This window comes from Doryrhamphus excisus, linkage group LG6 (genome assembly GCF_037039965.1).
Source record: "Doryrhamphus excisus strain RoL-2023G ecotype Guam linkage group LG6, RoL_Dexc_Guam_v1.1, whole genome shotgun sequence".
NCBI classification, from domain to species: Eukaryota; Metazoa; Chordata; class Actinopteri; order Syngnathiformes; family Syngnathidae; genus Doryrhamphus; species Doryrhamphus excisus.
The window spans coordinates 9,208,952-9,228,001 of NC_136362.1; the positions used below are offsets into that span (position 1 = coordinate 9,208,952).

The 19,050-nt window shown below is 37.5% G+C and overlaps 1 protein-coding gene across 1 annotated transcript in view; it reads right to left on the reverse strand.

Moving 5' to 3' along the window:
• rem2 (RAS (RAD and GEM)-like GTP binding 2) overlaps positions 1 to 6,385 on the reverse strand; it is a 35,237-nt gene extending 28,852 nt beyond the window's left edge. The window contains exons 1-2 of the mRNA XM_058067393.2: positions 6,359 to 6,385; positions 4,074 to 4,410 (exon numbers count right to left, since the gene is read on the reverse strand). Coding sequence (XP_057923376.2) covers positions 4,074 to 4,410; positions 6,359 to 6,370 — 349 coding nt within the window. The 5' untranslated portion in view covers positions 6,371 to 6,385. The remainder of the gene's footprint in view (positions 1 to 4,073; positions 4,411 to 6,358) is intronic.
• Positions 6,386 to 19,050: the final 12,665 nt, after the last annotated feature.

The following is a 19,050-nucleotide window of genomic DNA, read 5'->3' on the forward strand; positions in this document are numbered from 1 at the left end:
ACAGTTCCGTTTGTTGCGTTCATTGTGTTCATTGCGTTCGTTGCGTTCGTCCCGTTCGTTCCGTTCGTTCCGTTCGTTCCGTTCGTTCGTTCGACACACCACCAATGCCAGGAGAATTTGGGGGTTGCATAGCCTAGCGTTTAAGACCACAGTTCCGTTCGTTGCGTTCGTTGCGTTCGTTGCGTTCGTTGCGTTCGTTGCGTTCGTTGCGTTCGTTGCGTTCGTTGCGTTCGTTGCGTTCGTTGCGTTCGTTGCGTTCGTTCCGTTCGTTCGACACACCACCAATGCCAGGAGAATTTGGGGGTTGCATAGCCTAGCGTTTAAGACCACAGTTCCGTTCGTTCCGTTCGTTCCGTTCGTTCCGTTCGTTCCGTTCATTCCGTTCGTTCTGTTCGTTCCGTTCGTTTTGTTCGTTCCGTTCGTTCCGTTCGACACACCAACAATGCCAGGAGAATTTGGGGGTTGCAGAGCCTAACGTTTAAGACCACAGTTTTAAAAACCAAAATCAAGGCAAACGTTTTATGTCAGGTATTCACGCGGTCATGATCTCTTGATGGCAAAGGCAAAAAAGCTTTCTCTCTTTGAACGCAGTGGAACTATAGCTGCTGAGGTTTTACACACTTGGACAGTCGTTTGATACTTCAAAGATCCTGAGGGCTATGGAACAAAAAGTCAAGTGCTAGACCCCCAAAAAACGTTGCGGACAATCCCATTGGTTGTCCGGCTTTGGCCCAAATGAAAGTTGTTACTGGTGTCGTGTGCAGTCCAATAACCATCAGACGCCATCTGCCAGAGATGGCTTTTAAGAAGAAAAAACTTTTTCAAAGTCCTCGTCTCCTTCAGCACCACAAAATTGGCCTTTTGGAATTATCAGGAGAGGACCAAACACGGCATTTCTTTAGCTATGGCCTTAAGCTTTTGATCTTTTTTTTGTCTGAGTACCGTTTCTTCTTTTTGTATTTCGGATCTCTACTTAGAACCTCCTGAAAATCCATTAGTGCAAAATAGTTATTTCAATTTTTTAACTGGTCAGGATTGTATATAGATGTAGTTCCTTGACAATAGTAATTATATTAACTAGACGTCTAGCGCTACACTTGGTTCCTTGTATACATGGTTCTGATTTGGGCTTATTTGGTCAAAGTCTGTAGGGTGAGTGACGGGCGTCATTAGGTTCTGAGGACGGGGGGGGGGGATGTCGTTGCTTGGCTCCCGTGTAATAAAAAATAAAAAATAAAAAATAAAAAATAAAAAATAAAAAATAAAAAATAAAAAATAAAAAATAAAAAATAAAAAATAAAAAATAAAAAATAAAAAATAAAAAATAAAAAATAAAAAATAAAAAATTACAAATTAAAAATTAAAAATTTAAAATTAAAAATGTGGAGAATAAATAGAATAAACGAATGAATGTTGTATTTTAACTAATCTTTTACTCTGTTTTATTCTATTTTTTATTCTGTTTTACTCTATTTATTTTATTTAACTCCATTTTTCTGAAAAGTGTCTTTAAGTATTTTGAAAAGCGCCCTACAAATAAAATGTATTATTATTATTATTATTAATGTCGTACACATTCAAAAAAAATAAATCCCAAAAAACAAATAACAAACAAGAACCTGCTTTTGCCCTATTATATGAAATTTGTCAGAGATTTTTTTTGTAAAAAAAATTTAAAAAATCAATAAAAAATATCGGGGCGGCACGGCGGTCGAGTGGTTAGTGAGTTCAATTCCACCCTCGGCCATCTCTGTGTGGAGTTTGCATGTTCTCCCCGTGCATGCGTGGGTTTTCTCCGGGTACTCCGGTTTCCTCCCACATTCCAAAAAAACATGCTAGGTTTTTTTTTAGCGACTCCAAATTGTCCATAGGTATGAATGTGAGTGTGAATGGTTGTTTGTCTATATGTGTCCTGTGATTGGCTGGCCACCAGTCCAGGGTGTACCCCACCTCTCGCCCGAAGACAGCTGGGATAGGCTCCAGCACCCCCCGTGACCCTCGTGAGGAAAAGCGGGTAGAAAATGAATGAATGAATGAATGAGATTAAAGACACACCGGCTGCACGGCGGACGAGTGGTTTGCGCATAGCTAGGAAGACCAGGGTTCAATTCCACCCTCGGCCATCTCTGTGTGGAGTTTGCATGTTCTCCCCGTGCATGCGTGGGTTTTCTCCGGGTACTCCGGTTTCCTCCCACATTCCAAAAACATGCTAGGTTAATTAGCGACTCCAAATTGTCCATAGGTATGAATGTGAGTGTGAATGGTTGTTTGTGCCCTGTGATTGGCTGGCCACCAGTCCAGGGTGTACGCCACCTCTCGCCCGAAGACAGCTGGGATAGGCTCCAGCACCCCCCGCGACCCTCGTGAGGAAAAAGCGGTAGAAAATGAATGAATAAAAAATATCAAATTATTTAGGGGAGGGGCATAAGACCCCCAAAAATAGGCCTAATGACCCCAATTTTCCGGTCCTAACACCATTTGGTTTGTTTCCATGCATGTTTAGTACCCCAAACAAACGATTATAAACCCCTTGTACCAACTGGGTCTTTGTGTTTGGGCGCCAATAAATGTATTAAACCAAACTAAAGGACACATTAATGTCAAAAACCAGTAGACTGAAAAACCCTTGTATACATGACACATCTATTTTAGGTACCAACTCCAGTTCTTAACCAGAGATGTCGTCGACTGGTAATTACTTTGTGAGGCAGCGTTTTAATTGACATCAAGTGTTAATCCACTCACAACGCTGATACGGTGTTGCATCAAATGATCTGAAAGCGGTATAATTAAGCGTGTGTTTCCTGCGGTAGCGCACGCATACTCCAGCACACCTCTGCAGAATGAGATGTAAATCAATGAAGCGGCCATTTTTTTTCGCGGCATAAAGGGCCCATGTGATGCACGGGCGATAACGTTCTCTCATCACAGTGTCAAAGGGTAGATGTCGCTTGGTGACAATGATGGAACAATTTAATGAATCGGTGGTTGAGGACCCGGTTATTAACTTTGACAGGCAGTTCTATTGACTAACTGAGGTCACATGATGGAGCAGGGAAGGGGGGGGGGTGCTTTCAGCATGTACACTAGTTTAGAAAGGAAAGAGTTTGATTCCTTACTTTTGCAATGTTTTCTTCAGACAGTCGATATAATAGTTAGCTAAATGGCTAGCTTGCCTGTTGCCGGGCAAACCATTATTATTATTATATAATACAGGCGGCACGGTGGTCGAGTGGTTAGCGCGCAGGCCTCACAGCTAGGAGACCAGGGTTCAATTCCACCCTCTGCTATCTCTGTGTGGAGTTTGCATGTTCTCCCTGTGCATGCGTTTTCTCCGGGTACTCCGGTTTCCTCCCACATTCCAAAAACATGCTAGGTTAATTAGCGACTCCAAATTGTCCATAGGTATGAATGTGAGTGTGAATGGTTGTTTGTCTATATGTGCCCTGTGATTGGCTGGCCACCAGTCCAGGGTGTACCTGATACATGTTTGTATCAGGTGCACCTTTTGGGTGTTAAGTTGCTATGTGATGAATTTAGTGCTGTTGGTAGTGACAACATTATAACTGTCACTGTACACTGGTATATTTACACATTTACACATTTGGTACCTAGACCTCACAGCTAGGAGATCAGGGTTCAATTCCACCCTCGGCCATCTCTGTGTGGAGTTTGCATGTTCTCCCCGTGCATGCGTGGGTTTTCTCCGGGTACTCCGGTTTCCAAAAAAAACATGCTAGGTTAATTAGCGACTCCAAATTGTCCATAGGTATGAATGTGAGTGTGAATGGTTGTTTGTCTATATGTGCCCTGTGATTGTATATAACAGTATAGCGTATAAAAATATTGTTGACAACTTTCCGTTTGAGCGGGTGCAAGATACCTCAATCGGATTGTGGAAAGGAATATTCCACCCCTGGGAATCCGATTATATATTCATTCGGATTGGCACTTTCCTTTCGTTTGAGTAAATAAACCGAACGCAATTGGATTATTTGGTTCCATGTATACATGGCAGACCTCCCATTCCGAAAACCAAACCTATCAACAAGCACACGTAATGAGGCAATTACCACATGCTTGAGTCTCAGAGTCTATCGAGAGCGATCTGTCCGACTGGCCGGCCAGCGATAATGCCAGCGACGACTTCCCCACGCCATTCTGTCCCAGCAGCACGATCCTCAGCGTCCCTCCGTGGCTGTGGTAGACCGACTGGGCTGCCGACGTTTGACTGAACGATTCATCCCGAGGCACAGCTGTGTCACTGATAGGCAATGTGGCAGGTTCCTCCAAACCCGGGATCCAATCGCAGTCCTCGGATACAGCCTCTTCCCTCCGTAGTTGATGTTTGACAGGAAGGGGTGTGCTTCCTCGTCGGAGGGGCGGTGCCGTGGTGAGAAACATACTGTACTGGAATAAAATGGACACAAAACTCTTAAAAGACGTATCGTTTTTGTAGCTTGAATTCAGTGAGCTACAACTGATTTCCTAAGGGTTTTGCTCAACTGGGTCAGCACCTGGTGAACGTCTAAGGAGGATGTGTTTACTGACGCAGTAGCAGGTCAGGAAAAGGAGACGCTCATCAATATTAACGCAACAATCAATCTTTCTCTTTGCAGAACCCTCCAGAGTATCTGTGGCCTGGCTTCTGCCGAGGGGCGAAGCCAAGCAGTCTGGCGACACTTAATTAAAGGTAGTGAAAAAAGGCTACTTATTCCCGTTAGAGCAGGGGTCTCAAACACGCGGCCCGCAGGACACTAGTTTGAGGCCCCCGCCTTGATATGAAAGTTTAATGTTAGTGCGGCCCGCGAAAAAATGATTACGTTTGATTAATGTTCATGTTAAAGGTTAAATAACTGTTAATAGTTATCCTCCCTATCCGTGTGGAAGTGGTAAATTTTTTTTGCAGAACCCTCCAGAGTATCTGTGGCCTGGCTTCTGCCGAGGGGCGAAGCCAAGCAGTCTGGCGACACTTAATTAAAGGTAGTGAAAAAAGGCTGCTTATTCCCGTTAGAGCAGGGGTCTCAAACACGCGGCCCGCAGGACACTAGTTTGAGGCCCCCGCCTTGATATGAAAGTTTAATGTTAGTGCGGCCCGCGAAAAAATGATTACGTTTGATTAATGTTCATGTTAAAGGTTAAATAACTGTTAATAGTTATCCTCCCTATCCGTGTGGAAGTGGTAAAAAAAATTTTGCAGAACCCTCCAGAGTATCTGTGGCCTGGCTTCTGCCGAGGGGCGAAGCCAAGCAGTCTGGAGACACTTCATTAAAGGTAGTGGAAAAGGCTACTTATTCCCATTAGAGCAGGGAGACTCAAACACGCGGCCCGCGGGCCAAATGTGGCCCGCAGGACACTAGTTTGAGGCCTTGATATGAAAGTTTAATGTTAGTGCGGCCCGCGCAAGTTTGATATGGATGCTGTATGGTATCATGTACCCAGAAAAAATTATTACGTTTGATTAATGTTCATGTTAAAGGTTAAAGACCCGAGTTCGATTCCACCCTCAGATATCACTGTGTGTTTGTTTGTTTGCATGTTCTCTCCGGGTACTCCGGTTTCCTCCCACATTCCAAAAACATGCTAGGTTAATTAGCGACTCCAAATTGTCCATAGGTATGAATGTGAGTGTGAATGGTTGTTTGTCTATATTTGCTCTGTGATTGGCTGGCAGTCCAGGGTGTACCCCGCCTCTCACCCGAAAACAGTTGGGATAGGCTCCAGAACCCCCGTGACCCTCGTGAGGAAAAAGCAGTAGAAAATGAATGAATTAATTAATTTGGACCAGTTGAAGACACTTGGCGGGCCTCATGTGGCCCGCGGGTCGCAATTTCCCCACCCGTGGTGTATAGTGTTGCAATGATTGAAATTGAATACATACATTTGGTAATATGATACTTTTGTTACACACAGATAAGCTTACTTTGGTAGCTCATTTAGGTTAATTGAATGGGCTAATTAATTAAACATGGCTTCCATTGTCAGGCTCAGTGGCGTCCATATTGGTGATGGCGGCAAGTGACCACAGGCTGAGCAGGTTGGCAGGGGTTAAGCTGCTTCTCTCGGCAGGATAGAAAGAAACTAGGGCAAACAACAACAGTGCACAATGCAAATTTAATTCCACAGCCATTTTTTTTTCTTTTTATGCTTGTTTTGTTCCACAGGCTGAGTGGGTCTGCAAAGCATCTCAACCACTATGAGTGGAATTTAAACAGGAAGTTAGCTTGTCATGCGCATAATTATTTCAAGTTTACAGTTTGCACTTAAATGTGATCCGGGACTGTGGAGTATTGTGCTGCGTGCGCGCGCACCGGGTGCGTTTAAGAACAACAAGAACAAAAATAGGTGTTTTCCTTACCTGGTCAGCCATGGTTTGCTCAAAGGATCTCAGGAGGGAAGAAGTGGTGCAGTTGCACTTCAACTCATCGGTGCTCTCAATGCGGTGCCGGCATCATCAGTGCACTAAAAAACGAGCTCCACATTGAATGCACCATCATGTGTCTTTCTTCTCGCTACGGCGCGTAAAATCCTGTGGCGGGAGAAGAGGCGCGTGGCGTGGAGATGTTGGTCACACAGGAGGCAGCAGAGGCTTCTCCGTGAAGATTGGGATGATGGAGATGAGAGAAAGCCATCAGCGATCTATCACACGTCTCCTTTGAGCTGCTCCCCTTGTAGTGTCCTAACAGGGACCACGCGTCCCTCCCCACAGCTTAATGCTCTACCTAGGCGGGGATGAGTGGATCGAGCCAAATAGAGACGGTGTCGATACCGACCGCATGGATAGGTTCGATATTTTTTAGCTCTCGTCTGTGTTATATTTTACTTTTATTGTTATGTTGACATACTTTATTTTTATTTTTATTTTTATTTTTATTTTTATTTTTATTTCTATTTTTATTTTTATTTTTATTTTTATTTTTATTTTTATTTTTATTTTTATTTTTATTTTTATTTTTATTTTTTGTTATGCAGTTTTCAAAATCCATTATTTACAGGCTTCACAATTGGATGGAATTAATGATTTTATTATTATGATTATTATTATTATTGGCATTTGCACACTTTTGGTTGTTTATTTTTATCCATAAACACACACGGAATATAAAAACGGTTGTATTTTTATTTTTATTTTTATTTTTATTTTTATTTTTATTTTTATTTTTATTTTTATTTTTATTTTTATTTTTATTTTTATTTTTATTTTTAGTTTTATTTTTAGTTTTAGTTTTAGTTTTAGTTTTATTTTTAGTTTTAGTTTTATATTTATTTATTTATTTTTGTTTATTTTTAGTTTTATTTTTAGTATTGTTATACAGTTATCCAGTGTTTACAGGTTTCACAATTGGATGGAATTAATTATTTAATGATTATTATATATTATTATTATTATTATTAATTATTTCATTCATTGCTTTAAATTTTTTTTATTGATTTAAATTTTTTTATTATTTTTTTTCATATTGTTATAGTTTTCAAAATTTTTATTTTTATTTTTATTTTTATTTTTATTTTTATTTTTATTTTTATTTATTTCTTGTTGTTATATAGTTTTCAAAATCCAGTGTTTACAGGTTTCACAATTGGTTAGAATCAATTATTTTTAAATTATTATTATTTATATTATTTATTATTTTTATATTATTATTATAATATTATTATTAATTCATTCATTCATTGGTTTAAATTATTTTTTATTGATTTAAATTTGATTTTAAAAAATCGGTTTCGGTATCGACAATGCTGTCGACTTTGGTATCGGATCGATACCGGAATTTGCAGTATCGCCCAACCCATCCCATTTCTTTCTTCTCTTTCTCTCCTCTCTGTCTCGCTCACACACGATATTTGCGTTGTGGATAGTAGGCCCGTCCTTGGATGCCTTTGGATACACCAGTCTCGGCACTTATTGGATGAATTTACTCCATATGTGATGGTAGTTTTAATGGAGTTATTAATAACGCTAATCCATTTACATTGCCTTGCCTGCAAAACAACGGCCGCCAGAGGGAGCCAAAGCAATGCCCCATCTGACAAGGTATCACATGTTTGCACAAAGGAATGAGGTCAGGGGATGCAGGGCATCACCTGGCTCCGATGGCACGTGAAAAAATGTGATATAGGGAAGAGAAATTACCCACTGAGCTGCAAAGCGTCATTTCTTTATGGGCACATTTGTTTTTCTATGTTACATTTGTTCACTTTCTGCTTTCCTAATATAGTTGAACTTGAAAATTTAATTTAATGTAATTTAATGTAATTTAATGTAATTTAATGTAATTTAATGTAATTTAATGTAATTTAATGTAATTTAATTTAATTTAATTTAATTTAATTTAATTTAATTTAATTTAATTTAATTTAATTTAATTTAATTTAATTTAATTTAATTTAATTTAATTTAATTTAATTTAATTTAATTTAATTTAATTTAATTTATAATTGTAACTGTCTGGATTGTAACTGGTATAATTGTAACAATCAGTAACTGTTACATTTGTTCACTTTCTGCTTTCCTAATATTTGTTTTTCTATATCTTCTACCAACATGGATTCATATTCTCTGATCAAAAAGACAATCCGAACAGTTTGGGAATCATGTTTGGAAAACATCGCTCCGTATATCGTGTCTGCGATCATTTATTCCAACAACAAATAACGACCTGACTTTTCCCATGCAGATTTAAGAGCTGCAGGCGGTGCAAAGGAAGCCTATTTCTCAGAGTGACATGTCCGCAATATATCTTCGTGTTCAGTGTAAACTCTTCCTCAATCAATCAAGTCAAGCGGTGTGAAATAGATGGGTTACGTTACACCTATGGGCAATAAAAGAGGAATAAATCCTACCATTTAGTTCTGCCCTGGCATCACTCAACAAGGATAATGGAGATCTAAAAGACTGATGCGTACATATAGTTCTACTCTGGTGCTTGGTCTGGGGTCAGAGGTTCAAGAGCCTGGGCATGGTTTGCAATCTGGAGGAGATCCCCTAGTGGATGGGGCTAAGTTGTGGTGGTTGTGGTTCTTGGTCTGCTTCTTGGTGAACTTGGTTTACTCTGATGGATCTGCGATATCTGCGTCAACTTATGTGACACCTTGCTGTTGGTTGGTGGGGATCTAGGGTGGGTGGATTCTGAGCCGGGGAGTGACGGTTCCCCCGTATCCTCGTCCGGGGGAGCTCACCTAATGGGGAGGTAGTGATACCGACCGGATGGATAGGTTCGATATTTTTCAGCTCTCGAGTGTTAAATTTCACTTTTTTTATGTTGACGTAATGCGGACCCTCATATACTCACTATTCGGCATTTGCACACTTTTGGTTGTTTATTTTTATCCAAAAACATTCACATAGAATATAAAAACTGTTTTATTTATTTATTTTTTCACATTTATTTAATTTCTTTATTAGTGTATTTTTATTTTTATTTTTATTTATTTCCTGTTGTTATATAGTTTTCAAAATCCAGTGTTTACAGGTTTCACAATTGGATGGAATTAATTATTTTATTATTATTATTATTTTTTTTTAAATATTATTATTATTATTATTATTAATTTTTATTTTTATTATTATTTTTATTATTATTTTTATTTTTATTTATTTCCTGTTGTTATATAGTTTTCAAAATCCAGTGTTTACAGGTTTCACAATTGGATGGAATTAATTATTTTATTATTATTATTTTTTTTTTTAAATATTATTATTATTATTATTATTAATTTTTATTTTTATTATTATTTTTATTATTATTTTTATTTTAATTTATTTCCTGTTGTTATATAGTTTTCAAAATCCAGTGTTTACAGGTTTCACAATTGGATGGAATTAATTATTTTATTATTATTCTTATTATATTTTTAAATATTATTATTATTATTACTATTATTATTATTATTATTTTTATTTTTATTTTTATTTTTATTTTTATTTTTATTTTTATTTTTATTTTTATTTTTATTTTTATTTTTATTTTTATTTTTATTTTTATTTTTATTTTTAGTATTGTTATACAGTTATAAAAATCCAGTGTTTACAGGTTTCACAATTGGATGGAATTAATTATTTGATGATGATTATTATTATTATTATTATTATTATTATTATTATTAATTATTTCATTCATTGGTTTAAATTATTTTTTATTGATTTAAATTTGTTGATTTTTAAAAAGTCGGTTTGAACTTGTTTTTATTTTTTATTTTATTTTTATTTTTTATATATTTTTTATTGTTATACAGTTTTGAAAATCCAATGTTTACAGGTTTCACAATTGGATGGAATTAATTATTTAATGATGATGATGATGATTATTATTATTATTATTAATATTTCATTCCTTGGTTTAAATTATTTTTTATTGATTTAATTTTTTTTTTTTAAGTCGGTTTAACTTACGTGACACCTCGCTGTTGGTTGGTGGGGCTCTGGGGTGGGTGCCATTCTGAGCCGGGGAATGACGGTTCCCCTGTATCCTCGTCCGGGGGAGCTCCCCTAATGGGTGGGACTGCATGACGTCTCGGTTAGCGGTTCCTGGTCTGTTCCTGTGTGCTTCTGGCTGATGGATCCTGGGACTCGGGGCCTGCTCAGTGGTGGCTCCCCTGCCTACAAGCAGATAGCAGCTATTCCTGTACAGGATCCATATCTGACTGATGCTAGCACCGCCTGTTGCGCTCTCTCTCTCCTTTCTCTCCAAGATTAGATTCCTGCTATTCCTGCAGCCGATGCTTATCTGGCCCTTCCAGCGCTTCCCAAAGAGGCAATGAAATGGACGTTCATCCTATCTGTTGCTGCATGTTGCCCCCCCCCCCCCCCCCCCTTTGTCTCCCAATCGCACTGAATGGAGATATTTTCTTTCCTATGTGTCTGTTCCCCCCTTACACCTTCTACTGTTTGGTGGTTTTAGTCAATGCTAAGACTTCTAATGTGAGAAGACACACATGATGTTAATTAGTCCACAAATATAATGCTAATGGTTTTATTTCATTTGAACATGCATCAGATTACAATTGAATGCATCACATAATCAGTTCACAGTTCCACATGTCCAAAAGGAGTAGGAAGAAGCAAAGCTTATTAAATCCTACCCCTCCATCTGGTACTTTTACAATCAGTGACTGTTACATTTGTTCACTTCCTGCTTTCATATTTTATGTTATGTTATGTTATGTTATGTTATGTTATGTTATGTTATGTTATGTTATGTTATGTTATGTTATGTTATTTTATTTTATTAGGGTTAGGGTTATAATTGTAACCGTCTGGATTGTAACTGGTATAATTGTAACAATCAGTAACTGTTACATTTGTTCACTTCCTGCTTTCCTATTTTATGTTATGTTATGTTATGTTATTTTATTAGGGTTAGGGTTATAATTGTAACCGTCTGGATTGTAACTGGTATAATTGTAACAATCAGTAACTGTTACATTTGTTCACTTCCTGCTTTCCTATTTTATGTTATGTTATGTTATGCTATGTTATTTTATTAGGGTTAGGGTTATAATTGTAACTGTCTGGATTGTAACTGGTATAATTGTAACAATCAGTAACTGTTACATTTGTTCACTTCCTGCTTTCCTAATATAGTTGAACTTGAAAATTTAATTTAATTTAATTTAATTTAATTTAATTTAATTTAATTTAATTTAATTTAATTTAATTTAATTTAATTTAATTTAATTGGGTTATAATTGTAACTGTCTGTATTGTAACAATCAGTAACTGTCACATTTGTTCACTTCCTGCTTTCCTAATATAGTTGAACTTACATTTTATTTTATTTTATTTTATTAAATCTCTGATTATGGGAATAATAGCTTCTATTATTATCAGCATCTCCACAATCTCATTTCCTCTCATCTTAGCGTCTTTTCCAAGCCTGTGCACATGTTGTAGCCTCAGTCAACATTGTGAACGGCAGCAGTTAAAATCCTCCCAATGACATATATTAAAAGTGCTCACTAATCTGCAGCGGCCCTAATTAAGTCTAGTCGGGACATCAGACGACGCTGGTGTCTTTCACAGGGCAAAGGCAGCGCTGAAGGATCATCAGCCAGATGACAGGAACGAGTAGTCCCATTAGCCCCCACGACCACAAAGAATCTAATGAGGCTGGGGTGATTGGAATGTGCAGCGGTGCATTCTGGGACATATCAGAGGGTCAAGAGGTAACCAAGGCAGGAGTTATGGCTGCCAGACTATGATGGCATGTCTTAATTATGGACATGTGTGATGCATTGCACAGAGAATTACTTGAAAATTGTTATTTATATATTTAAAAAAACATATTTTTCTATGGTGTTTTGGCCTAACCCTAACCCTAACCCTAACCCTAACCTTAACCTTAACCTTAACCCTAACCCTAACCCTAAGTCTTAGCTTGTGTTAGAAGAAACATGCAATATTAACTAGTGGTGTGTCATTCATGAACGAACGGGTCAAAAGAACTTTTGTGAACGGAATGAATAAGGTCACCACCCCTAAAATACCCGTTCAGTCCGTTCAGTTGCAAATGCTTTTTTGTTTTTATTAGCTGGAGAGTCAGTTCACCGTTCCCTATTGCAGGGCAGGACTACGTATCTGCGTGCTTGCCATAGTTCCACTGCGTTCAAAGAGAGAAAGCTTTTTTGCCTTTGCCATCAAGAGATCATGACCGCGATTTTGGTTTTTAAAGACTGTGGTCTTAAACGTTAGGCTATGCAACCCCCAAATTCTCCTGGCATTAGTGGTGTGTCGAACGAACGAACGGAACGAACGGAACGAACGGAACGAACGGAACCAAATGAACGGAACGAACGGGTCAAAAGAACTAGTTCTTTTTTGTGAACGGAATGAACAAGGTCACCGCCCCTAAAATACCCGTTCAGTTCAGTTGCTCATGCTTTTTTTTTTACTATCTGTGTGCTTGCCTGTCTTATCCTATCGTAGCACCTCGCTCTGTGGGTGGGTGGGGTTAGCTGACTGTACGACCGAGAATGAGCGATTGACTCGGTCAATTTCGCCGGACCGGAAAGCTGAGACGCTCGGATCCGGATGGCTGTCTTAATATATCAGATTTCAAGGTATGTCATGACGTGTTGAATTGGAACGAACGTGAACATGAGTGAACGGACTGACTCAATGGCTGACCGGGTCTATGCACAGGGGGAGATCACAGGCTAACGACCAATTGAACAAAATGAACGAAATGAACGAAATGAACGAAATGAACGAAATGAACGAAATGAACGAAATGAACGAAATGAACGAAATGAACGAAATGAACGAAATGAACGAAATGAACGAAATGAACGAAATGAACGAAATGAACAAAATGACCGAAATGAACAAAATGACCGAAATGAACAAAATGACTGAAATGACCGAAATGAATGAAATGAACAAAATGACCGAAATGACCGAAATGAACGAAATGAACAAAATGATCGAAATGAACGAAATGACCAAAATGAACGAAATGACCGAAATGAACGAAATGAACAAAATGACCGAAATGAACAAAATGACCAAAATGACCGAAATGAATTAAATGAACAAAATGACCGAAATGAACAGAATGAACAAAATGAACGAAATTAACAAAATGACTGAAATGACCGAAATTAATGAAATGAACGAAATGACCGAAATGAACAGAATGAACAAAATGACCGAAATTACCGAAATTAATGAAATGAACAAAATGAACAAAATGACTGAAATTAACGAAATGAACAAAATGACCGAAATGAACGAAATGAATGAAATGAACAGAATGACCGAAATGACCGAAATGACCGAAATGAACAAAATGACCGAAATGAACAAAATGACCGAAATGAATGAAATGAACGAAATGAACGAAATGAACAAAATGACCGAAATGAACAAAATGACCAAAATGACCGAAATGAATTAAATGAACAAAATGACCGAAATGAACAGAATGAACAAAATGAACGAAATTAACAAAATGACTGAAATGACCGAAATTAATGAAATGAACGAAATGACCGAAATGAACAGAATGAACAAAATGACCGAAATTACCGAAATTAATGAAATGAACAAAATGAACAAAATGACTGAAATTAACGAAATGAACAAAATGACCGAAATGAACGAAATGAATGAAATGAACAGAATGACCGAAATGACCGAAATGACCGAAATGAACAAAATGACCGAAATGAACAAAATGACCGAAATGAATGAAATGAACGAAATGAACGAAATGAACAAAATGACCGAAATGAACAAAATGAACAAAATGACCGAAATGACCGAAATGAACAAAATGACCAAAATGACCGAAATGAATGAAATGAACAAAATGACCGAAATGAACGAAATGAATGAAATGAACAGAATGACCGAAATGACCGAAATGACCGAAATGAACAAAATGACCGAAATGAACAAAATGACCGAAATGAATGAAATGAACGAAATGAACGAAATGAACGAAATGAACAAAATGACCGAAATGAACAAAATGAACAAAATGACCGAAATGACCGAAATGAACAAAATGACCAAAATGACCGAAATGAATGAAATGAACAAAATGACCGAAATGAACAGAATGAACAAAATGAACGAAATTAACAAAATGACTGAAATGACCGAAATTAGTGAAATGAACGAAATGAACAGAATGAACAGAATGAACAAAATGACCGAAATTACCGAAATTAATGAAATGAACGAAATGAACAAAATGAACAAAATGAACAAAATGAACAAAATGAACAAAATGAACAAAATGACTGAAATTAACCAAATGAACAAAATGACCGAAATGAACAGAATGAACAAAATGACCGAAATGAACGAAATGAATGAAATGAACGAAATGACCGAAATGAACGAAATGAACTGAATGAACAAAATGAACGAAATGAACAAAATGAACAAAATGAACGAAATGAACTAAATGAACAAATCTTTTCACTGAATGAACCGGAATGATCCGGTTCACTGAACTGAACGGTTTTGCCCACCACTAATATTAACGTAGTGAAACATTATTTAACATTAAGCCATTAAGATATAGACTTTTAACGAAAATATCAATGGACATTGAAATACAGTAGACTCCATAATATAAACTCCTCCGAAAAATCCTGTGCAATAACCATGCAATAAATCGTGCAATAAAATTTTGCACTTTCTATGCTCTAGTGTGCTTTTGTACTCTGTTAACCTGGAACCAAACAGAACCGAATGTCCCCCCCATACATCCCGAAGTTGGTCAGATCCATCCAAAAGGACGAGGGCATATCCTTGAAAGGCCAGCAATCAAATTTGAGTAAAGGATAAAAGTAAATCCTGTAGTTTTATTGCTCCCATAAAACAAAATCCAATTACTAGTTTACCTACGTAGAAGGCCACTGACCTCTGTATGACTTATCTTGGACAGTATAATATTGGAACCATACACACTATATAAATCCACTTGTTAAGAAGTCATTTCCCAACAGATTCCCCCTGATGTCTTTTTGGTGTCAAATCCCAGTTTTAATACTCTTTCAGTCTTAGAATGAAAACAGACAGCTACTCTAAAAAATGTCTTTTTCCACAAGGTTAGGAAGATGACATTGAATTTATATTATGGAGCGGGCTGGCACAGATGAATAGTGGTTTTCACATCTGCCTCACAGTGAGTTGAATCTTTGTGGAGCGTTCAGGTTCTGATGTTTGCTAAATACAAGGATGAAGAGTCTTGAACCAGTCATGATGTGCTATACATATCACTATATTGATACTTACTATGGTACCCAATATGTCATTGGATGCTCATATCACCTTGTACTTCGGTACGGGACAAAAAAACAAAAAAAACCAAAAACAAAACAAAAAAAAACAAAACAAAACAAAAAAAAAATTTAGCTTAGGCCGATATTTGTGGCCGATACTGCTTTTGCTCCCTCAATTTATATGAAAAAATTACAATGATAACAAATATTACAGGTCTCAAGTTTTAAATAATGCGGCGAAAAAATTATCGGCGAAACCACACGCGTATCGGCCGATACCGATTCAAGTAAAAAATGCAAATATCGGCCCGATATATCGGCCGGCCGATGTATCGGTCGATCCTTAGTCATATCACCTCGTACTTCAGTACGTGACAATAAAATAAAATAAAATAAAATAAAATAAAATAAAATAAAATAAAATAAAATAAAATAAAATAAAATAAAATAAAATAAAATAAAATAAAATAAAATAAAATAAAATAAAAATTTCAACTTCAACTACATTAGGAAAGCAGGAAGTGAACAAATGTAACAGTTACTGATTGTAAAATTACCAGATGGAGGGGTAGGATTTAATAAGCTGTGCTTCTTCCTATTCCTTTTGGACATGTGGAACTGTGAACTGATTACGTGATGCATTCAATTGTAATCTGATGCATGTTCAAATGAAATTAAACCATTACCATTACCATTACATCTGGGTCAGTACCAGTCGTACGGCTTTTACGGATAGACTATGTGCAAAAAAACGGTGCTGATTTTCAAGCACATGAGTCATTAACTTTGCCTAAATATGTTATATATTGTTTGTAATTATGTTCTACGGGGTTTGATTTTTCAAAGCCAATTGTAAATTTCGCAAAAATTACAGTGAAGAAAATAAGTATTTGAACACCCTGCTATTTTGCTATTTCTCCCACTTAGAAATCATGGAGGGGTCTGAAATTTTCATCGTAGGTGCATGTCCACTGTGAGAGAGATAAACTAAAAAGAAAAATCCAGAAATCACAATGCATGATTTTTTAACAATTTATTTGTGTGATACAGCTGCAAATAAGTATTTGAACACCTGTGTATCATCTAGAATTCTGACCCTGAAAGACCTGTTAGTCTGCCCATTAGAAGTCCACCTGCACTCCATGTATCATCCTGAATCAGATGCACCTGTTTGAGGTCGTTAGCTGCATAAAGACACCTGTCCACCCCATACAATCAGTAAGACTTTAACTTGTAACATGGCGAAGACCAAAGAGCTGTCCAAAGACACCAGAGACAAAATTGTACACCTCCACAAGGCTGGAAAGGGCTACGGAGCAATTACCAAGCAGCTTGGTGAAAAAAGGTCCACTGTTGGAGCTATCATTAGAGAATGGAAGAAGCTAAACATGACGGTCAATCTCAATCGGAGTGGAGCCCCATGCAAGATATCACCTCGTGGGGTCTCAATGATTCTAAGAAAGGTGAGGAATCAGCCCAGAACTACACGACAGGACTTGGTCAATGACCTGAAAAGAGCTGGGACCACCGTTTCCAAGGTTACTGTAGGTAATACACTAAGACGTCATGATGTGAAATCATGCATGGCACGAAAGGTTCCCCTGCTTAAACCAGCACATGTCAAGGCCCGTCTTAAGTTTGCATATGACCATTTGGATGATACAGAGGAGTCATGGGAGAAAGTTTTATGGTCAGATGAGACCAAAATAGAACTTTTTGGTCATAATTCCAATAAGCGTGTTTGGAGGAAGAAGAATGAAGAGTACAATCCGAAGAACACCATCCCTACTGTGAAGCATGGGGGTGGTAGCATCATGCTTTGGGGGTGTTTTTCTGCACATGGGACAGGACGAGTGCACTGCATTAAAGAGAGGATGACTGGGGCCGTGTATTGTGAGATTTTGGGGAACAACCTCCTTCCCTCTGTCAGAGCATTGAAGATGGGTCGTGGCTGGGTCTTCCAACACGACAACGACCCGAAGCACACAGCCAGGAAAACCAAGGAGTGGCTCCGTAAGAAGCATATCAAGGTTCTAGCATGGCCCAGCCAGTCTCCAGACCTGAACCCAATCGAAAATCTTTGGAGGGAGCTCAAACTCCGTGTTTCTCAGCGACAGCCCAGAAACCTGACTGATCTAGAGAAGATCTGTGTGGAGGAGTGGGCCAAGATCCCTCCTGCAGTGTGTGCAAACCTGGTGAAAAACTACAGGAAACGTTTGACCTCTGTAATAGCAAACAAAGGCTACTGTACCAAATATTAACATTCATTTTCTCAGGTGTTCAAATACTTATTTGCAGCTGTATCACACAAATAAATTGTTAAAAAATCATGCATTGTGATTTCTGGATTTTTCTTTTTAGTTTATCTCTCTCACAGTGGACATGCACCTACGATGAAAATTTCAGACCCCTCCATGATTTCTAAGTGGGAGAAATAGCAAAATAGCAGGGTGTTCAAATACTTATTTTCTTCACTGTACATTTTAAGTTCAACTAGCTCTCTGTGTTCAGAAAATGGCATCTAAAACAGAGTAGCCAACGACTGGGTTCAGCATATTTTTCATAAAACAATTGCAAAATTGTTGTGTTGCTGCTGGATGTTCACAAGCCGGAGTGATACTTTGATACTTTTTTTTCCAAAACAGGGAAAAAATGGATGAAGCAAGCACAGAGAACAGAGTATTTGGCTTGCAAGTACGGTATAAACGCATTTTTGGAACGCTCCTACTACGTATATCGTCACCTGACATGAGTCATCAACTTTGCTTAAATATGTTATATATTGTTTGTAATTATGTTCTACCAAAATGACATTTTAAGTTCAACTAGTTTCTCTGTTCAGAAAATGCAGTTTAAAACGGAGTAACCAAACTAAATTCGACTGGGTTCAGCATATTTTTTCATAAAACAATAGCAAAAATGTTGTGTTGCTGCTGGATGTTCATAGGCCGGAGTGATACTGTGATACTTTTTTTTCCAAAATAGGGAAAAAAATGGATGACGCAAGCACAGAGAACACAGTATTTGGCTTGAAAGTACGGTATAAACACATTTTTGGAACGCTCCTACTATATATCGTCACCTGACATGAGTCATCAACTTTGCTTAAATATGTTATATATTGTTTGTAATTATGTTCTACCAAAATGACATTTTAAGTTCAACTAGTTTCTCTGTTCAGAAAATGCCGTTTAAAACGGAGTAACCAAACTAAATTCGACTGGGTTCAGCATATTTTTTTATAAAACAATAGCAAAAATGTTGTGTTGCTGCTGGATGTTCATAGGCCGGAGTGATCCTGTGATACTTTTTTTT